The sequence below is a fragment of the Vulpes lagopus genome, chromosome 18 (assembly GCF_018345385.1).
Source record: "Vulpes lagopus strain Blue_001 chromosome 18, ASM1834538v1, whole genome shotgun sequence".
NCBI classification, from domain to species: Eukaryota; Metazoa; Chordata; class Mammalia; order Carnivora; family Canidae; genus Vulpes; species Vulpes lagopus.
Window position 1 is genome coordinate 29,464,756 of NC_054841.1, and position 22,855 is coordinate 29,487,610.

Genomic DNA, 22,855 nt, shown 5'->3' on the forward strand with positions numbered 1-22,855 from the left:
CTGTCATACTTGTTCTGTACTATAGTAAAGAGCTGCTTCATAGTGTAGACATGCCTTAATGTATTTATCCAGTCTTCCTTATCAGTATATGTTAAAGCTGTTTTCAGAGTACTATTACAAACAATATAATTTGTCATTTCAAGCATATGTGGGAATATTGATAGGATAAATTATTTTTTTAATATTTTATTTACTTATTCATGAGAGACACACAAGAGTGAGAGGCAGAGACATAGGCAGAGGGAAAAGCAGGCTCCATGCAGGGAGCCCAATGTGGGACTTGATCCCAGGACTCTAGGTTCACGCCCTGAGCCAAAAAGGCAGACGCTTAACTGGTGAGCCACCCAGGCGCCCTGGATAAATTATTTTTAAGTGTGCATTTATAAACTGGTAAATATTGCCAGATTTTTCTCTGTTGGGAAATTTATTCCTATAAACAGTGTGTCAGAATGCCTGTTTTCCTATGCTGTCTTCAGTGCAGTAAATTATCACACTTCTGGATCTATGCCAGTCTGACAGGTGAAAATTAGCATCTCAGTGTAGCCTTAATTGCGTATCACTGAGTAAGGTTGAGCATCTTTCCATATTTGGAAAGATCACTTGTATTTCTTAAGACCTGGTATCCTTTATCTGTTTTTCTTCTTAGAATGTCAGGTTTTTCTTATTTATAGAAGCTCTTTAATGTTAGGGAAATGAACCTTTTTGCCTACCTATTAAGAGTTGCAGATATTTCCCCCAGTTGCTCATCTAGCTTTTCTGCATTGCAGAAACTATCATAAGTAATTTAAACTTCTTTTAATTAAAAAAAATTGTCAGTTTGTTTTAACTAAACATTTTCTATGTATTGGATCATAGATAGCAAGGCTTTTTTTTTTTTTTTTTAAAGATTTATTTATTTATTTGAGAGAGAGCGAGAGCACGAGTGGGAGGGATGGAGGGAGAAGCAGAGAGAATCTCAAGCAGACTTGGCACTGAGCAGATCAAGCCTAACGTGGGGCTTGATCCCAGGACCCTGAGATCATGACCTGAGCTGAAACCAAGAGTCCAGCAAATAACCAATGGTGCCACCCAGGCTCCCCTAAGAAGGCTTTTCTTACTTCATCATTACGAAATAACTTTCTTTTTATATATATATATATATATATATATATATATATATATATTATTTATTTATTCATGAGAGACACAGGGAGAGAGAGAGAGGCAGAGACACAGGCAGAGGGAGAAGCAGGCTCCATGCAGGGAGCCCGACGCAGGACTCGACCTCAAGTTTCCAGGATCAGGCCCTGGGCTGAAGGCGGCACTAAACTGCTGAGCCACCCAGGCTGCCCACAAAATAACTTCCTTATGATTTCTTCTAGACATGATTTCCTTTTTCTGTATATATATGTGTGTGTGCATGTAAGTGTATGGTTAAATCTTTGATCCATCTGGAATTTATTCTAATGTGAAGTGTGAACTATACATCTGTTTTTTTTCCAAATGGTTAATGACTTGTCCCAATACCTTTTAATGAATAATCTATTTTTTCCTCACTAATTTGAAATGCTACCTTATCATATATTGAATTCTGTATTTAGGTTCCCATGTATATATTTGAGTTCTGTTTCTTAACATTTGTATTTTCTGTTAATCATTTTCTCTGTCCATGAACAGAACCCCACTACTATAATTTTAACTCTAAAATAGTATTTGATAAAGTTAATCATCCCTTGTTAATCTTATTTTTCAGAATTTTGTTACCGATTCTTGATTATTTTTCTTTATGAACAGTAGAATCAACTTACATAGCAGGAGAAAAGTTATGTCACGTTTATAGATTAACAGGGACAATTGACATCTTTAAGTCTATCCAAGAATGCAGTGTATTCCATTTGCTGAAGTCTTTGCATTTCTTGCAACTGTTAAAGTTTTTGCCACTGATGTTGCATATGTTTTATTCAGCTTATTTCTAGATATTTCAGAGGGTTGTTGTTGCTATTTTGGTGTTTTGTTTATTAGTATAAATGGATTATTTTCTTCCACTATGTCTTCTAACTGGCTCCTCTTGAGGCTATGAAGGCTATTGATCGTTTTGTTTTGTTTTGTTTTGTTTTAAATATTTTATTTATTCATGAGAGACATAGAGGCAGAGGGAGAAGCAGGCTCCATGCAGGGAGCCCGATGTGGACTCGATCCTGGCACCCCAGGATCACACCCTGAGCCGAAGGCAGATGCCCAACCTCTGAGCCACCCAGGCATCCTTTTTTTTTTTTTTTTTTTAAAGATATAATTAATATAGATCACTTTTTTAGTTTTGGGTATACTACATAAAGCTATTGACTTTTGTAAGTTTATTTTATGCTGGTCATCTTAATAAATTTCCTCAGTGTTTGACATAATTTACTTCAATTATCATAAGTCTTCAAATCAGTCTTTTTCTCTTTAAATGATTGGTGAATACCTTCAGAATAAAGTTAGGAAGCAAGCAATGGTTAAAGCAGACAGCTTTGTCTTGTACCGGACTCTCAGGAGGATGCTAAGTGGTTTTCCATTAAATATGATGCTGACTCTTGTGTTGAGGTAAACATATTTATCATGTTTAGGTTTTATTAATTTATTCCTGCTTTCAAGAACATATGTGTCAAGAATGGATATTAAATTTTACCAGTTCCCTGTTTAGCATCAATGAACAAGATCTTTATGATTTTTTGTCTTTGTATAATATACTGTGGTGAATCATTTTAATGGATTTCTGAACTTTGAACTGTTTACTTTTCTGCAAAAACAACCCTACTTGGATTTTCCTTGAATGAACTGTAGCAATTTGTTTGATACTACTGTATTTGGGATTTTTCTAATGACATTCATAAGTTATTTCTAAATTAAATTGGTCTATTTCCTTCATATGTGTACTTTTTTTTTTAATATATGTGTGCTATTTTTGGTAAGTCTTAGTTGTCAGTGTTTTGTTTCGCTTCACAGAAAGAATTGAACTTTACCTAGCTAACTATGCATCTCGTTCATGTGTTCAAAATTACTTGAATAGGTCTGAGGAAAAGTCATCTCTTAAGATTCATTTCCTACATAGCTGTTAATATTTGTTATGTATTTGTCTATTTTCATGCTTGAGTTGAGTAACCATGTATATGTTTCATAGTTTGTTGCTTTTTTCTTCCAAAGAGCCTCCTATTGTATATTTATTGGTCCTGTCATTTTTCAGTTTTTATTTCATTAATTTCTTTCTTATTCTTACTCTTTCTGCTTTTCTTAGATTTATTTTGTGCTTTTTCTTTCTTCCTAAATTGAATGCTTAACTTGTTTTTATTTTCCTTCTTCCCAGTTATATATTTAATGCTATGAATTTTTATAAGCACAGCTTTAGCCACATTCCATCAGTGTTCTTGTAGGTAATTGAATTAGTTATGGTGCAGTCTAAAGTACTCTGATACAGACAGACCAAAATTCGGTGGCTTAAGTAGACAAAAGCCTTTTCTCCCCTTTCATATTCCAGAGGTAGACCAGAGGGCTTTGCCTAATCAAGGACTGAGTTCCTTTTTTCTTTTCTTTTTTTTTTTTAAGGGGGAAAGGGGCAGAAGAAAAGAGAGAAGTGTTGTTGTTGTTTTAAAGATTTTATTTATTTACTCATTTGGGAGCAGGGAGCAAGAGAGGGATAAGCTGACTCCACACTGAGTGCAGAGGCCAACTTGGGGCTTGATCCCAGGACCCCGAGATCATGACCTGAGCTGAAACCAAGAGTCAGATGCTCAACTGACTGAGCCCCCAGGCACCCCAAAAGAATTTTAAGGAGGCTCCACTGCAGAGCTCGATAAAGGGGCTCAATCTCACAACCTTGATATTCATGACTTGAGCCGAAATCGAGTCAGCCACTTATCCAACTGAGCCAACCAGGTGCACCAAGTTCTTTTTTTTCTTCTTGGCTCTGCCATTTTGGCAAGATTGCCCTCATCTGCTTGATCAGAGATGGATGGCTCTCATCATTGGGTTCTGGTTCCAGCCCCTGAGAAAGGGGAACAGAGGAAATGGGGATGATTTCTTTTCTAAAGAATGTGATCCAGAAGTTACCCTCATCACTTTTACTTACATGTCATTGCCTGGAATTCTTCATATAACTGCATTTGGCACAAAGGAGTCTTAGAAATGCAGTCTGTAGCTGGACAGCTTTGTGCTCGGCTAAAAGAAAACAAAAAACAAAAACAAAAAAAAAATAAAATAAAAATAAAAAAGAAAACAAAAAACAAAAACAAAACATGGTTTCTGTACCAAAAGCAAGAAGAGGAGACAATTACTAGGGGAGAGTTGGTAGATTATGCCAAAGAATGATTTTATTATTTCTGAGGTATTTTGTAATTTGGCTTTGCTTTTAATTTTCAGCTGTTCTCTTTGTTAATTTCTAGTTTTATTGCATCATGATAAAATAATATTGTCTGTTATTTCTACAATGGCAATAATTTATAAGGGCTTGTGGATATTCCACAAGCCTTTGAAAAAGTTTTCTCTGTTAGTGTATAGAGTTTGGTCTACATTGGTTAGACTTTTTTTTTTTTTTTACACTAATTAGATTTTACTACCATTTGTCTTTAATATCCTTAACTTAATTTTGTCCTGTTGCATTTTAATGGCCTAAAAGACATAATGACCTCTAATACTATTGTGTTTGTATTTCTTTTTATGTTCTTGTACTTTTTAGGAAGATTGATGCTGTGTTGTTTTTGTACTCAGAAGGACAAACCACTGATTAATGTTTAGTGAGTTTCAGCAATCTCATTACCCATTTATTGGAGGGTACCTCATTCTAGCTCCAACATATATAAACAAGAAAATATCTGTGTCCCTAAGGGCTTATTTTGTCTTAATTTAGGTTAAATTGTAATGTATTTCTTTAATTTGAGTGAATGTTTCTATTTTTCACTTATTACACAGGTAATTCTGACTCGAAGGACAGAAGAGGTGAGCCACTCACCTATGTCTGTTGTCCCCTTTAATAGTGTACAATATTCATCATGTTTGCTCACAGTCTGTGGTAACCTTGTGCATCTATATGGTTGTGTTTACTTTCCCTTATATTGTGTCCATATTAACCTTGTAGTGAAGAATAATAGAAATAAGTGTTCATTGTGTTTTTAAATATAGATTATGGAATCTAACAGTTATGATGTCTTTTAACAAGTAATAAAAGCTGTATCTTTATCATGTCACCTTGCTAATATCATCCTTGGTGATACTACGCCATAATTTCTACACCACAGTTAATTTCTAATGTCTAGTCAATAATTGCCTATAAACATCCTAGCTTTTTGTGTTGTTTTTCCTAGCCTATAAAGTGTTGACCTTTTGTCATTTTATATGGATTTTATGAGTTTTCACCTCTCTAGTGTGACATTCTCTATGGCTGGAGATGCTGTCCGTGATCTAAGCAGGTCTAAGCAGGGCTGCCAAATCCCTGGTCACCAGAGAACAGAATGAGTGTAGGTACTTATGTGTAGTGGCACACTTTGCTTTGGACAGTAGTAGGACTATCATCAGAGAGTGTAAGAGAAAGGGAGATCATCCAAAAGTCTTAAGAAATGATCATTGCATTTGAGTTTGGAAAATATTTATCTGTGAACCAATTTTTCTCTTATGATTTCCTATTTTATTAAATGAGCTTTCTGAGGCTTTTTTTTCTTATTCTATTATTTAACCATGCACAGTTTTTCCTGCATAATTAATAGAACATTTGAAGGCTGATGAATTTCCACTAAGTAAGGGAGCATTTGAATCAGAAAAGTAGGTACTATAATCCTTTATGTGTTGTCCATCTGCCACTGTATTTGGTCAGGATTAATGAGGTATTATTTTATGCACAGATTTCTTTTGATTTTCTAGCTCTCAGTTTCTTTAACTCAGGAACTAGATTCTATCAAGTAGTATATTTGCTATTCACATTTGGTTACTAGATTCTCAGTACCAAGTGCAGACTTAAATAGATTAATAATGCAGTAGATAACTTATATTTGCTCCCTAAAACTTCTCTTTTCCCCAGTCTTAAAGTCAAAATGGTATAGGCTTTAAAATTAAACATACAAACTTTGATTTATTTCTCTACATAGGGTGTATTTTCTTAATATTCAGCCTTTTCTTGCCCCAATATTATCCGTTTTACATAGCTAACTAACATGGATTTTAATAGTTTCAATATTGTGGTTAAAAAGAAAGGAAACTATCTTAATTATCTAGAATATTGCTAATTGTGACATTAATATGTATTGGCACATATCCTTTTTAAGTTAAAAAATAATTTGGTATAATTGGTTTTGACTAAACAGGAAAATGAAGAGGCTTACATATTCTTTGCAATGTTGTAAACCCCAAATGTAATGACATTTTTACCAGAGCAGATCTTTAGAAGTATTTCTGTAAATTTTGATATCACATTCTAATTTTAAAACCAAATGCTTTCTGAGAAATGAGGCCAATTATTTTGAAATATTTGCATCATAATGGGTTTGCTAAGCAAAGTATGTCTTAAGCAGATGAATTAAATTGTTAAGTTTTTCTGCCTTGGTCTCTGGGATGCTTTTGAACAGCAACGGCTGGTGTTTTAATTGTCAAAACAGAAAGGAATGAAAAGGAAGGTAGACAGGCAACTTTGCTTCCTTTCTTTTGAAGTCTAAGTAACTGGTTATTTTCTCATGTGTATTCTTTTTAAAAAGCATTCCACATTAATTATTGAGTAGAACTAACTTTTTTCCTAATTGTAATAAAATATACATCATATAAATTTTCCCAACTTAATTGTATGGTTCAGTGAAATTAAGACATTGTTGAGCTGTCACCACCATCCACCTCTAGAACTCTTTTTTATAATCCCCAAGTAAAACTCTAAACATTAAGCAGTAACTCGACTCTTTCTCCCAGCCCCTGGTAACTCTTTCTGTTTCTATAAATTTGTCTATTCTAGCTACCTAATTTAAGTGGAATCACAATAATACTTTTCCTTATATAACCAGATTTTCTTTTAAAGCATTTTTACTGCTGTTAATTCGGATGATTTGTGTTACATATACTAAAGCATTAAATCCAGTTCTAGCATTATCTTCTGAGTACCTCTTCCCCATGAAGTCAGTGGTCATGAATATAATTTCTAGTTGTTCTTTAGTTTTTACTAATTTTACATCTTGATTTTATTAGTTTTGATCTAGAGAGAACAGACTCTGAGATAGCAAGTTTACTGGAGAGTACTTTCTCTCTACACAGCACCTTCGAAACACTGAAGGCATTAGTATTGAGGAGACAGGGGACATGAAATGTCACATGATCAGAGCAAAGGCAGCGAAGGCCTCAGTCAATCCTGCAGGAAGGTCTAGAGGTAGAATGAGCATTGCAGAGGCTTTTCCCTTTACCAGGCTACTCTCTCAGGCCAAGGACAGCTCCTGGGAAAGCACTTGCTGAGAACTGTTAGCCACTAACCCTCCCAGCAGCTATAGGAATGGGTCTTTGGTCTTGAAGAGGAACCTCTGTTTCCGTTCTCATGAAGTTTGAGCAACATAGTGATGCATACTCTCATTCAACTATTTAGAGGTTTTCCTGTGTAAGAAAACGCTACTGAGGGGACCCCTGGGTGGCTCAGCTGTTTAGTGCCTGCCTTGGGCCCAGGGTGTGATCCTAGAGTCCCAGGATTGAGTCTTGCATCGGATTCCCTGCATGGAGCCTGCTTTTCCCTCTGCCTGTGTCTCTGCCTCTCTCTCTCTCTCTCTCTCTCTCTCTCTCTCTGTGTGTGTGTGTGTGTGTGTGTGTGTGTCTTGAATCAATGAATAAATAAAAAAAATCTTTAAAAAAAGAAAATGCTACTGAATGATCTTGAGATTATATATATTAAGGCTGGAGAGTGAGCAGCCTAGTGGAATATTTGGAGAAGCCCTCTATGCAATGGTTAAAAGCCTGTGCTCTGGGGCTAGACCATCTGGGTTTGTGAGTTGGCGCTTAAACTTAGCAGCAGGGAGAGGTACGTGTCTGACTTCTCTGTGTGTCTTTTCATCATTTGCAAAATAGGATAGGAACACAATTTCCTTCATAGGGTTGTTTTGGAGAAAGAAGTAACACAAATGAAGTGCTTGGCCTAGTGCTGGGTCAGCACATAGCAGTCACTCAGAAAGTGCTGGGTATCATATTGCTACTCCTACCATCCCACCATTCTGTTACTATTGATGGGAGACTAAGGAAGTCAAGAATCTTAGCTGGTCAGTCAAGACTCATGTCAAGGCCTCTTGGAGGCTAGGATTTGAGGCAACTCCCAAGGCAGGGTCATCTTGGCAGCAGTACCACTACGACTGCAGACATTCAGCTGTTCTTCTGCCCTCTACCTTTTAAACAAAGTCCTGCATCAACCCATCTCATCCTGTCTTTTATTTCAACAGCTTTTTTTAATAATAGGATTTTCACATAAAGACCTTATCACCAATAATTGTTAAGCAGGAATACAAGGTAAAGCTATTGTAACCATACTTTAAATTATTTCAGATTGGGGCATCCCCGGTGGTTTAGTGGTTTAGCGCCACCTTCAGCCCAGGATGTGGTCCTGGAGACCCAAGATCAAGTCCCACGTCGGACTCCCTGCATGAAGCCTGCTTCTCCCTCTGCCTGGGTCTCTGCCTCTCTCTCTCTCTCTCTCTCTCTCTCTCTCTGTGCCTCTCATGAATAAATAAGTACAATTTAAAAAAATAAATTATTTCAGCTATAATAGTTTATATAACTGGTTTTTTTTTTAAATCTGGAAATAGTATCCTCTAAACATTTGTGAAGGAGTCTTTGAACTACAGAGTTCTAGAACCAGACACGATAAACATTCTATGGAAGCCCAGAAACTCATTCAAGTTTCTCAGCTCTCAAATCAGATCACCTGCTCCCCCCTGCTTTCTCCTTTAATACTTTGCTCAAAGTTGGAATCTATAAAAGAGTTCACATTCTTGTTTAAAGAAATATTTTTTTTTTATCATCATAGCAAGTGACATTATTATTGTGAACTCCATAGCTTTCCCTAAGTATCTTTAATCATAGGTTCATTCAGTACCTGTTAGATGCTAAGGATTCCAGAAAGAAATAAAAAATATTCTCTGTCTCATGGAAGAAATGTGTGAACAGCAAGCATCAAGGTCTACTCAGCTACATATTATTTGGCTATATTCCACAGTAAGTGCTGCTTGAGAGTGTAAAAGACTCATGCCTGGAGAGTGGGAAGGAGGCATGGGGGTGAGCTCTGAGCAGTTTTAATTAATATAGTGACTAAGGAAAATGAGGATGTGCCAGATAGGGTGAAAGCAAGGAAACGTGAAGGAGCAAGTGAGGTATTTGAGGAACTGTGCATAGTTGAGGTATTTGAGGTAGGGAGTGGCCAGAGCTAGCCGCAGCACAGTGGACCTGCTGGTACAGTGAGCACAAGGGTCAGGGTGTCTCCTGGTGATGGAAAGGAAGGAAATGACATGGTCAGATTTTTGTTTTAGAAAGATAACTCCAGAGGCCTTATGGAAGATAGGTGGGCAGTAGAAAATAGTTTCTGAATGATAATTTGGCCCAAGTCAAGATTGGGCTCAACCTAGTGGTCAGGCTCTAGAGGCAACCTGATTTTTTTTGCTGTTTTTAGAGCCAATATGAAGCACTTAACATTACAACTCTGCCTTTGAAAACTGATAAATACTTCTGTCAGAAAGTGTAGGGACGAGACAAATAAATGGACTTTAGGAATTGAAGATAGAGGAATATGGCTTTTACTTCAGTGATTATTTTTGTAGTTGACCAAGGTGTGTCTGAGTCTTTAGGTGACTCACCTGTCTACATGTAAGCTTTTAGAATAACATGACCCTTTGTTTTCATGGGAAAAGGATATAACAAATAAACATCTGTTGTCCCAGAACACCATTTCAGTATTTTTGAAATGCTATCCCCATAGCCTGAGTCTAGGAAGTGAGATTTTGCAAGAGTGGATAGTGGAGAGGAGGTGGGGGTAGGGCAAAGAATAGACCATTGTGCTTGCCTTGCCAACATCAGCCTGAGTCATGCAAGGCCACCTCCAGAAGACCTCGACCAGGACAAGCCTGAGAGATGAAATGATGACTCTGTCCATTTAGGGAGGGACCCTAGGAAAGTGATTTGATTCCTGAGCCTATCTCCAAAACTGAGATTTTACAGTGGGAACTGTAAGTTCTCTTCTGTTTTCTTTTTCCCCTCCCCTCTTCCCCTCTCCCCCCTCTCTTCTCCCCTCCCCTCCCTTCTCCCCTCCCCTCCTATCTTCTCTTCTCCTTCTTGCTTTCTAGATTTTAATCTATTCATGAGAGGCAGAGACATAGGCAGAGGGAGAAGCAGGCTCCCTGAGGGGAGCCTGATGCGAAACTCCATCCCAGGACCCCAGGATCACAACCTGAGTCAAAGGCAGTCTCAACCACTGAGCCACCCAGGTGCCCCTCTCTCTTGTTTTCGTAATAGATCTACGTGTCCTTCCCTTACAGAGGCTTGGGGACATCGTCACTATTTGTATTTTCCTTAACTGTATCAGAAACATGGATGTAATTCAAGTGTCAAAAGGTAAAATCTTACTTCCATGCCAGAGAGATGTTCTGGCCTGAAAGTTTGGAAGACTTAAAGTGGTATTGGTCCTGCAGTTTATGAAGAGTCTGGAGAATAGTGTAACTTTGTGGTTTTGCTTTAGCTTTGTAATACAGAAAGGTTAATATCTGTGCTCAATTTCCTCACCGACACAACAGGGTTAATAATGGTATCTATCTTAGGGTTCTTAGGATAATTGAATGATATAATACATGTATGGCACTGTGCTCTGTGTCTGCTATATAAATGCTAAAATATTAACTGTAATCTTTTTTTATTAATTTCTAGGTTATCTACCTAGCTGAGTCTCTTCTTGTCATATTGCTTATAGTTGTCAACTCTACTACTATTGGTCATAAACAATACTGTACCGTTCATGCCTCCTGATATTTATTCCATCCATCTATTCATTCAGGACTTGTCCTGATCCCCCCCCCCCCATTTCCTCTTTTATCCTGCCTTATTTTTCTTCATAGCACTCATGAATACCTGTGTGATATATTTCTTTATTTACCTTTTGTTCTTTCTCCTTTGTTAGAATATAAGCTTCTTAAGAGTAAGGAATTTTGATTTATTCACTACTGTACCCTCAAGACCTGCCTGGCACAATAAGTCACTCAGTCAATATTGAAATGAAAGAATAAATATTGAGTGCAGGAATATCTGTGTGTGATCTTGAATCCATACCTTCCAGAAATTTGTAATTTAATGGACATATAATGAATGACTTTAAATTTTTATTTTATTTTTTTTTTTATTTATGATAGTCCCAGAGAGAGAGAGAGAGAGAGAGAGAGAGAGAGGCAGAGACACAGGCGGAGGGAGAAGCAGGCTCCATGCACCGGGAGCCTGATGTGGGATTCGATCCCGGGTCTCCAGGATCACGCCCTGGGCCAAAGGCAGGCGCCAAACGGCTGCACCACCCAGGGATCCCAATGAATGACTTTAATTCATTGTGATTAGTGTTATAGCAGATTAGATATATAGTGTTATGGAAGTACAAGAAATGAGCAGTTACCTACAAAGAGTAGTATTTGATCTAGAATTGTGTAAGAGCAGAGGTGGTAATAACATTCTAGATAGGATTCAGTGGACTTTTTCTATCAAGAGCTGCATAATAAAGAATTTCAGTTTTTTGCAATCATACTACTGTGTTACATTTATTCAGCCCTGCCTTTGTAGTGCAAAAGCAGTCAGAGGCAATATGAATACATACAGCTCTACTCCAATAACATTTTATTTATACAAACTGTCATTGGGCTGCATTTGGGCTAGTTTCCCTGTTTTAGACAAAGGGACCTGCCTGATCCTAAAATCTGGACTGAGGTTTTCTACTAGTATGTGAGATTCTGGATGCCAAGGCCAAATCTTTTTTCTTGATATCAAGCATTTTGGAGATGTTCCTTCTTTTAAATCAGTAAGTGTAAGAAGTAGAGAGTAGTAATAGATTTACATTTCATAAGGCATTCCACAAAGTTTCCAAGAGATTGTCACACTACGACTAAGTAGGAGAATAAGGTTTTGAACTCTTAGGTTTATCTGACCCCAAAGTCCCACACTTTGGAAATTGCTTTCTTTTGTCCTCATGCTGAAATGAAAATCTGGCTAGATGAGTAATAACTCCAGGTTCAAAGTTCTTCCTAAGAACTTGGTAGACTGTGGCACCATTGACTTTGGTGGTGGTATTTTAGATGTGCAATCCTACACAAATCTGATTCTTGTTTCTCTGTAGGGAACCTTTTTTCTTCTGAAAGTTTTTAAGAGTGGCTTCTGGTTGGTTGATTTCGATCCAGAGTTTCAAAAACTTTGTCAGGATGTTTTTAGGTAAAACTAGCTCCTTTTTCAATGTTGTCATTCAAACTTGATGCTCAATTTGGCCTGCTAACTTAGAAAACTTTATTGTATAATTTCTTTCCCTCCTTCCTTACTGTTTTCTTCTTTGGGAACTCCTAGATCTGTCCCACATGTCTCTTTATTGTCACACTTTTCTTCTCACTCTTACTACTCTGTGTTTTGGGAACGTCCATGATTTGGTCTTTCACATTACTAATGTGTTTTTCTGTTTCGTCTTTTCTTCTGTTCAGCCTTCCTATTTGAGATTGTTTCTCCCCTAATCGTGTTTTAAGTTTCTAAGAACTTCCTTAATTCCCAAATTACTCCCTTTTTCCCCAATTTTTTTTACTGTGGTAAAAGTCACATAACAAAATTTACTATTTCAACCATCTCTAAGTGTGGTTCACTGGCATTGAGTTTATTGACACTGTTGTGCAGTCATCTCTACCATCCATCTCCATAATTCTTTTCATCTTGTAAAGATGAAAAGCTTAAAGCTCCATACCCATTAAACTGTAACTCCCCATTCCTCCCTCCCTGAGGCCCCTAGCAACCACCATTCTACTTTCTGACTGAATTTCACTATTCTAGACACTTCATGTAAGTGGACTCATACTGTAGTTGTCTTTGGGTGACTGCCTTATTCACCTCACATGAGTCTTTAAGGTTCATCCATTTTGTATGCATGTTAGAAATTCCTCTCTAAGGAATTTAAGGCTGAAAATGTTCCATTGTCTCTGTCTACAGTTTGCTTGTCTGTTCATCCACAAATGGACATTTGGTTTGCTTCTGCATTTTGGCTATTATGACTAATGCTGCCATGAACATGGGTGTATAGATATTTCTTTGAGACCCTGCTTTCAATTTGGGGGTATATACCCAGAAGTGGAATTGCTGGATAATATAGTAATTCTCTTCCATTTTACATTTCCACCAAGAGTGCACAAGGCTTCTAGTTTCTCCACATCCTGGCTAACACCTGTTATTTTCTGAGTTTTTTTAGTAGTAGCAGTCCCTGGTAGGTGCAAGATGGCTCCTTACTTTGTAGTGGCTTTTTGCAAGATAGCTTCTTATTTTGTAGTGGCTTTTTGAAAAAAAAAAAAAAAAATCAGATCAGTGTAGTGTCCTCTTACACAAATTGCAATGTATTTTCTTTTAATTTTTAATTATTTATTTTTTAAAGATTTTATTGAGAAAGAATGCTTGAGCACGAGTTGGAGAGAGGGGCAGAGGAAGAGGGAGAAGCATGCCTCCCCGCTGCGCAGGGAGCCCAACTTGAGGCTTGCTCTGGAGGCTTGATTCCAGGGTTCTGGGTTCATGACCTAAGCCTGAGGGAGACACTGAACCAACTGAGCCACCTAGGTGCCCTTGCAATATATTTTTAAGGATTTATTCTATTTCTTCTCTTATGTCTGTTTCCCAGGACTACTATTTGATGTCCTTGGTATTTATGAAGGTCACTTGTAAAGCTGTGGTTGAGGTTGCTCTGGAACATTGAGTGGATTAGCATGTGCTCACAGTAGGTATCCCCCTTCAAGAGGAGAAACAAGAACATATCTTAACCTAGGGGTTCAGTCATGGTTTAGGAAGTTGGATATAATTATCCTCTAGGTGGAGCTGCCTTTCTTTCATTTTTCCCCTCCTTCATATCTTGTGGCCTACTAGAATTATCTCAGGCCCCACCATTGTCCTTTCTGTCATCAGGGCTGACCCAGGAAACCTCTGTGGGCTAGTGTACCTAGCAATCACATGCAATGTAAAGACCCTCTCTGGATGCCAAATCTTTTTTTTTTTTTTTTAAGATTTTATTTGTGAGAGACACACAGAGACAGAGTCATAGGCAGAGGGAGAAGCAGGCTCTCCATGGGGAGCCTGATGGTGGGACTTTATCCCAGGATCCTGGGATCACAACCTGAGCCAAAGGCAGTTGCTCAACACAGCCACCCAGGTGCCCCTCTGGATGCCAATTCTAACCAAATCAGAAAAGACATTTATGAAACAGGGATATTTAAATAGTAACCGTATATTAAATTATATTAAGGAATTAGCGTTGCTTTAGGATAATGTGATTATGTTAAGAATTCTTAGTGCTACATATTGAAGTAATTATAGTTGAAATGTTATGTCTCAGCTTTGCTTTAAAATAATCTAGTAGGAAAAAAAAAAATAATCTAGTAGGGTACCCCAGATGGCTCAGCGGTTTAGCGCCGCCTTCAGCCCAGGGCGTGATCCTGGAGACCCAGGATCGAGTCCCACATCCAGCTCCCTGCATGGAGCCTGCTTCTCCCTCTTCCTGTGTCTCTGCCCCTCTCTCTGTGTCTATCATGAATAAATAAATAAAATCTTAAAAAAAAAAAAAAATCCAGTAGAGGGAGCCTACTGGGTGCCTTAGTGGTTGAGCTTCTGCCTTTGGCTCTGGGTGTGATCCCAGAGTTCTGGATCAAGTCGCACTTCTCCCTCTGTGTCTGCTCCTCCCCTTCTGCTCATGCTCTCTCACTTTCTCTAAAATAAGGAAATAAAATCTTTTAAAATAATCAGTGGAGTGGGTGTGGACCAGTAGTTCTCAATTCAGGGTGGTTTTCCCCTGCCAGACGACATTTGGCAATGTCTACAGATGACTTTGGTCATTACAGTTGAGGTTTTCTATTGGCACCTAGAAGGTAGAGGTGGTAGGGAATGTTGCAAACATTTTACAGTGCACATGACAGTCCTCTACAACAGAGAATTATCTGGTCCAAACTGTCATTAGCCTGAGGTTGAGAAATCCTGGTAGAGATGAAGAAAACTGGCATATAAGTGAAATGGTGAAGTAAAGTGAAAGTACACAAGGATTCATTGTAGTATTCTCTTTACACATATGTGAGTTTGAAAGTTTTGCATAATACAGAGTTTAAAAATATATTTACAACTTATATTGGAAAGAAAAAAAAAAAGCTAGCAGCACTCTAATCCTGCACCCTGTATGGGGTGCTGTTTTCCCAGCTGAGTTTGGATGGGGCACTATAGCTTGTTACCCAGCCTGTGGATGTACTGTCCCTGCATCAACAAACCTTTGGTTAAATACTATCTCATGGGCAGCCTGGGTGGCTTAGCAGTTTGGTGCTGCCTGCAGCCCAGAACATGATCTTGGAGACCCGGGATCAAATCCCATGTCGGGCTCCCTGCATGGAGCCTGCTTCTCCCTCTACCTGTGTCTCTGCCTGTCTCTCTCTCTCTCTCTGTCATGAATAAATAAAATCTTAAAAAAAATAAATACTATCTCACTACCCCAAGGCCCACTCTCATCCCCAGGCCTGGTTGACTCTAAGCTTGCGATATTTCCAGGCCCAGACTGGTTGAACTAGTGCTCACCTTTGAACTGGAGGCTCTGTAGCTCTGATTGATCTCTGCAACAGTCTAATCCCTCTGCATGGTCTTCTATAAATCCCTGGTTAGGTCTACTAATGCCACTCTTTCTTGCCTTCCAGATACACTTTTATTTATTTATTCATGAGAGACACAGAGAGAGAGGGGGCGGGGGGCAGAGGCCCAGGCAGAGGGAGAAGCAGGCTCCATGCAGGGAGCCCAATGTGGAACTCGATCCTGGGTCTCCAGGATCAGGCCCTGGGCTGAAGGCGGTGCTAAACCGCTGAGCTCCCCGGGCCACCCCAGATATGCTTTTCATTCATTAATATATCCATATTTCCTCTAGCATTTCAACATACTTTTGGGAAGAAAGAAGTAAAATTATGGATTCCGTTCACTATCTTGAGCCAGATGTCTCTAATTACCTTCTTTTAATGCCTGGTGTGCACTCCTTTGTGATTAGCATTTAACAAAGACATATTTAAAAAAAAAACAAAAACAAAAACAAAGACATATTTAATGATAAATCATTAATCTAGTTTGTTTAGTGCCAGATGTGTGAGAAATTCTGGGTTTTAGGTATATGGTGAGAAAGCAGATATGTAATTCTTGACCTTGTGGAATTTATGGTATAAAGAGGAACACTTATTAATCAACTGTACTCAAATAAATATATAATTACAAAGTGTGGGAGGTATTGTCAAGGGCAATAACAGTGCCTCGTTAGAATAACAAGGAAGATAATAGCTGATACTGACTGCAAGTACATAATGTGTGCTGCTTATTGTGCCAAGAATTTTATATGAATGATCTCATTTAATCTTCAGATAACTTATTTTAGCATTAAGGAAATTAAAATTTAGGATTGTAGTTAGTTTTAGGAAGTTAGGAGAGACCTGTCTGGGAAAAGTAACACTTAAAATGAGAACTGGATGACTAGGAGGTAGCCAAGCAAAGAATGGAGGGAGGCTATGTAAAGCAGAAAGAAGTAATGTATTTGAAGGCCTAAGGAAGGAATGAACTCAGCATGGTGGCCAAAGTGGAGTGAGTGCAGCAGGAGATAGTGGAGGAGATAGGTCAGGAAGATCATTCTCGGCCAGGGTAAGGATATTAGATTTCATTCTAGAACCAAAAGGTTTTGTTTGTTTAGTTTTAAGATTTTATTTATTCATTCATGAGAGACACACACAGAAAGGCAGAGATATAGGCAGGAGAAGCAGGCTCCCTGCAAGGATCCTGATGCAGGACTTGATTCCAGGACCCCAGGATCACAACCTGAGCCAAAGGCAGATGCTCAGCCACTGAGCCACCCAGGTGCCTCTAAAACCAAAAGGTTTTATGTGAGAGGAACATGATCTGGCTTGCCTTCTTAGAGACCACTCTGCCTGCTTTGTGGAAAATGGATTGGCATTGGACAGAGGCTTACTGTGATCCAGATAAGAGAAGATAGGGATTGAGACTACAGTGATGGCAACAGAATCGAAAAATGCGGACAAATCATTGATTTTAGCCCTAAACCACTTGCAACTGGGTTGGATATAGATGATAAGTAAAAGGAGATCGAGGGGGATACCCACATTTCTTACTTGAGCAGCAGGGTGGATGGCAGTCCTTATCACTGAATGGTGAGGGGAAGGCCTTAAACACATGAAGTTTGCATTGCCTGTGAAATTTAAGTGGGATGACACGTAGACTCAGAAGAGAGGTCTGAGCAAGCATTGCAAATGTGGGAATTGCTACTGTATCATTTGCACTTACAGCCATCTGTCTGATCAGATCAGCTAGATAGAGGGCAGAGAAGAGTGCTAGGGATGGAGCCCCGAGGAAGGCAGACTCTTTGAGACTGGTGTTAGAAGAGAAACAGAAAAAAAATAAAGAAGAAGAAGAAGAGGAACAGCTAGTGAGGATAAAATGAGATGGGGCAGCCAACAGATAGAAAATCAGAAGCATGTTGTGGAAGCCAAGAGATGAAAGCTCTTCAAAAAGGAGTTAGCCAGTTTGCTTATTTTCAGATGAGAGCCACATGCCAAGGTGTGTTTGAAAATTGCCATCAACAAAGAAGCATGGTATAATACCTCCTATCTCTTAAAAAAAAAAAAAAAAAAAAAAACCTTTCCATTCCACATCTCCCTCCAGTTGCTCTTACTTCTCTCTGCACCTGTTTATAGTAGAAGTCATCACCTCAAATAAAGAGTCTGGTATCTGTTTTCCCTTTCCATCTTTATATCACTGCATTTATGCTTCTTCACCAACTACTCAACTAAGATCACTCTTAAAAAGGTCACCAATAGCTGCTGTCTTGCCAAATCCAGTTTCACTTCTCTGTAAAACTCACCTACTTAATCTGTCAGTAGTATCTGATTGAGTTAATTACCCTCTCCTTGAAAAACTTTTTTTGACTTTTTTTGACACCATATTCTGCTGGATTACTTCTACCTCATGACTGCTGCTTATGAGTCAATTTAGTTAGCTGATCTTTTAAAAGACTGTAAATCCTGTTAAATTTCTGCCCTATTCAGAGCCCTCCAATCACATAGTGCTTCTCATCACATTCAAAATTAAATCTATACTGCTTACCATGGCCTACAAAGGCCCAAGTCTCCTGGCTCCTGCCTACCTCTCCCGTCACGTCCTGTACTAAAACTGGCCTTCGTTCTATTTCTTGAACCTACCAAGCTGCCAAGGGGTATTATGCTTGCTATTCCCTGTGCCTAGAAAGTTCTTTGCCCAGATCTTTGCATGGTTTACTTCTTCATGTTATTTGGACCTTTCCTCAGTATAAGCGCTTCAGACCTTCCCACACTACTCTAAAATAACTCCCTCCAACCCATCCGTCTCTAACCCACTACTCTTCTTTCCTTCATAGCACTTGTCCCTAACTGAAATTGTATCTTCACTTGTTTCTGAGTAGTGTGCTGCTGCTTCCCTTAGAATGTAGGCTCACACATCCCTTGTCTGCTTGATCACTGCTCTATTCCCAGAGTCTGGAGCAGTGCCTGGCATACAGTTACTGGTCAAAAAGACAAGTCATTGAAGTGACAGTAATGGATGTAATTCAGACCATATGTGACAAGATTGACCTTTACATGGGAGGGACATGCCCTCCCTTTAAGCAGAAGGGGAAATGGTGAAGATAGTTACAAACTCACATTGGTTTTTTGGTTTATGGTGGGGATATGGGACTGGGGAGGATGAGTTAGCACCTGGTCAGCTGCCATGAGAAAGGAGGCTAAGTATTGGGTGGATAGAAAGCCAGGCTCTGTGGAATGAAGGGAGGAGTTATTCTATCTCCAAGCCAGATATTGCTCTAGTTGGACTGTAAAAGGTGCCTGTGGAAAGAGATAGAACAAAGTACCCAACATTCTTAGATACATAGTACTTGAGGATCTAACAATATCTCATTGCTTTAACCAGGAGCAGTATTTTCCATGCTAGGAAACCATTTGGGTTTACAATAGAGAAACTGTCCTTTTTTCTTCTTCTCCTGTCCTCCTCTAGATGGAGCCCATTGAGGCTGGGACAGAGCACATGGTTGGCCCTGCACACCCAGCTTGCCATTAGGATTGATGTGTTCATACTTTCAAATATATGAGTAATTTTTGTGTGCTAAGCACTGTTTCAAGCTCTATAGCAATGAAGGAAACAAAGTCTCTGCCTTCAGAGGGCTTTTATTCTAATGCAGGGAGACAGAGAGTAAACAATTATACAAGTTAGAGATGGATGTGTGTATCACCCTAGGTCCTCATCCTATCCTTTCCCTTGCCTTCTACCTACAGTGGTCCTGGGGTGGCCATGGGAAATGTTCTGTCTCTCACTCGCTCAAGTTGTCCATACCCTGCCGTCTACAGAAGCATTGCATGAGCCCTTCTTTCTTATCTGGTTGTTTCCCTAAGCATCTGACTTGACCCTTCCATTGCACACAATGGTAATGATGTGTTTTCTCTTGATTTCAGATGAGACGCCAATTATTGCAGTGATGGTGGCCCTGTCCTCTCTGCTAGTGATCGTGTTTATTATCATAGTTCTGTACATGTTAAGGTGAGCGTGCTAAAATGCTAAGGTGAGAATGCTAAAGTTTCTGCATTCTTGTGGACTCTTTTTCAATACCCCAGGGTCTCAGTGAGCCCACACGGTTCAGAAGATAGTAGGATAAGGACAGTGAATGGAATAGAGGGGAATGGTTTATGATATACTAAGCTTAAAATTCTACATAGAAATGGTTTAAAAGCTCCACATAGTTTTCCTCAAGACCCAGCCTTACCCTTTGCTTCCATCTGCCCAAATCCAGTTCCCCAACTCTAGTTTGACCTAAAGCCCAGGATGGTGGTTTGAGGTTGAGGGAAGAGCTGTATAGTTTGTGTTATTACTGATAGGTGATTTAAGATCCTCAAATCTAGCTCTATTGAAGCACCCCTAAAGCTGGAGAGGATGTGATAAATAGAAACCTACTCTATTTCTACTTGGGAGGTTTGGGACAAACCTAGGATCTAAGATCCCTGGCCATGGTGTGCTAAACTGAACTGTGTGAATTATAGAGTTCCCCTTTCTGACTTTCTTCAGCGTCCTCTAGATATTAGTACTCAAACAGGGAGAAAAAACAAGGAAGGGGAACCCAGGGGAAAGAAAAAGGAGATGCATTTTTCCTCTTTCTGCTGAAGTTACTGCCCTGGCTAATTGGGATTAACTCCACCCTTATCTTTGGCTAAAGCTGCTCTCTGCTCCCTCCATTCTTTTGCAGGGATAAAGAGATGGGAACCTTATACAGCCCTACAATCTGTCACGTGTCTCTACCATTCTTCAGGAGACTTGTAGCCAGACCTGTGCCCACCGAGTCTGAAGCTCTGGGCTTCTCCCTGATTGCACTGGGGAAATACCAGGATTTTAGTTTGATAGGGATATTCTTATCTCCTCTCCACTGTATTCTACCCACTTACCCCTCTCTACCTGGTTTGGCAGTCCTCTCCAGTGGGTCCTGGAATTAGAGCCATACAGAGGAGCCAGACAAGCCAGAATATACTATATGACACCTGGGTTGGATTCTAGCGTGCTGAGGATGAGCAGGAACATCCAGAGGCACTCGGCCACCATGGAATGGAATTGCCTCAGCATGTACAGGGCTTGTCTCTAAAAGAACATGTTTATTTGGTAAAGGAGATTTAGGAAGCTGAATTGATATGTGGAAATATAACCAGTGGTTGGTCTCTCTTAACTCTGTGCTTACTTTTTCACTGTGAACATTTTCTCATTAGGTTTAAGAAATACAAGCAAGCTGGAAGCCATTCCAATTCTTTCCGTTTATCCAATGGCCGCACTGAGGATGTGGGTAAGGCCCCCCTTAATAACCTGGGGGACCTTAATGGAGAAGAAAATCAAGAAATTAGGGGTGTTCTCATTCTAAAAGGGGTGGGGGGAAGACTTTTGAAGAAAGAGTCCTAGTTCTTGGAGGCCTGATGCATGAGATAGAATCCCCAGTTTGATCTCCAGAGCACCTGACCAACTTTCCTCCTTATATACTGCAGAACCCCAGAGCGTGCCACTTCTGGCCAGGTCCCCAAGCACCAACAGGAAGTATCCACCCCTGCCCGTGGACAAGCTGGAAGAGGAGATTAACCGGAGAATGGCTGATGACAATAAGCTCTTCAGAGAGGAATTCAACGTGAGTTCTTTGCTGAGGCTGGTGTGTCAGCAGGGAGGAAGGCAGACTGAAGGTCAGCCCTTTTGAGTCATGGGGTAGAAAACAAGTTTCTAATGGGTTAAGAGGTGAGAAATTTTCTACCAGGTTCATTTGACTCCTTTCCTGTGTGATCATAGACAGGAAATGAAATAAGATTTCTCACCTCTCTCATCTACCCATTTATCCATTCATCATCGCATCTGTTACTTTGTTGAATAAATACTTATCAAGCATCTAATATGTGCTAGGTGCCAGGGATTTGCTGGGAAGCAAAAACAGATCCAGTCCCTACACTCCAGGAACTCAACTGGTGGTCTGGTAGGGAAATCCCCATAAACAAGACCAGAAATAACTATTTAAATTCAGACAGCATTATAGGACATGAAAGACTGGTGCATAGTAGTAGGAGGTGGCCTTTTAGAGTCTGGAGCAGGGGTCCCATCATGTCTTAAATAATAGACAGTAGGAGTAAATCAGTATAAAAATGAGGACCATGGAAGATCACCAGGCAGAGGCCTCATGTGGGATATATTTGTATTTTTTTTCATAACTACCTTAAGGAAGCTGAACATGTTTGTGGATCTACCAGTTTTGATCCCAGTTCAGAACTTCCTTGAAGAAATTATGTTTTAATTGAGACCTAATCTTAGGCAAGGGCATTGGAAAAGGAGAGCGGGGAATGTTCCAGGCACTAGAAATAGCAGGAGCCAAACATCAGTATTGAGGGTGGGTAAGAGAAGGGCACATTCAAAAAAGAAAGAAGGGCTATGTGTGGCTTAAGGGCAGAGGCTTGTGGAGGCAATGAGAGAAGAAACTGGAAGATGAGGCTAGACTGTATATGTGGATTATCATGAGAGAGGTGTAAAGCCATGGACCAAACAGACCTTATAAAAAGATCTCTGGCTGCTAAATAGAAAAGCTTCCATGGGGAGACCAGAATAGATGCAGGGAGTACAGTTAGGGGCTGCAACAGTGTTTAAGAGCGGAGGTGCTGATGGCATGAGGTGGTACTGATGGGAGAGGGGGGTGGACATGGAGTAGTTAGTTGTTCCAGGTCTAGCTAGCTCACCAGCTTGGGCGTGAGCCGACTCCGTCTCCTTTACATCTCCCGCTCAGTTGCACATCAGCTTGGCCTCTTAGGCTGACTCCCATCCTGTTGCCAAAACTTCCCCAGTTCTGAGTGCCATGTGAAGGTATTACAAGGTCCAACAGGGAAAGGATGACTGTTTCTTCCTGTGTGTCTCTTTTTATCAGCAAGGAAAACTTTCCCAGGAGCTTCTGAAGACTTCCTGTTGCATGCTCCTTAAGTCAGTCACAAGCAAGGAAGAAATAGGCTTACTGCAGCTGATTCAAATAATGCAGATGATTCCTGTGTCATGTAGGGGAGAGGCAGACGACCCCACAGAATGAGAGCCATACTAG

The 22,855-nt window shown here is 39.7% G+C and overlaps 1 protein-coding gene across 2 annotated transcripts in view; it reads left to right on the plus strand.

Annotated features, from left to right (window-relative positions):
- Positions 1-22,855, plus strand: part of PTPRA (protein tyrosine phosphatase receptor type A) — a 165,704-nt gene that overhangs the window by 99,201 nt on the left and 43,648 nt on the right. Inside the window, exons 4-7 of one of the 2 annotated variants that reach the window (XM_041732618.1) lie at positions 4,924-4,950; positions 19,713-19,797; positions 21,009-21,082; positions 21,279-21,415. In XM_041732618.1, the coding sequence (XP_041588552.1) occupies positions 4,924-4,950; positions 19,713-19,797; positions 21,009-21,082; positions 21,279-21,415 (323 nt within the window). The remainder of the gene's footprint in view (positions 1-4,923; positions 4,951-19,712; positions 19,798-21,008; positions 21,083-21,278; positions 21,416-22,855) is intronic. The other variant, XM_041732619.1, reaches the window with a different exon arrangement.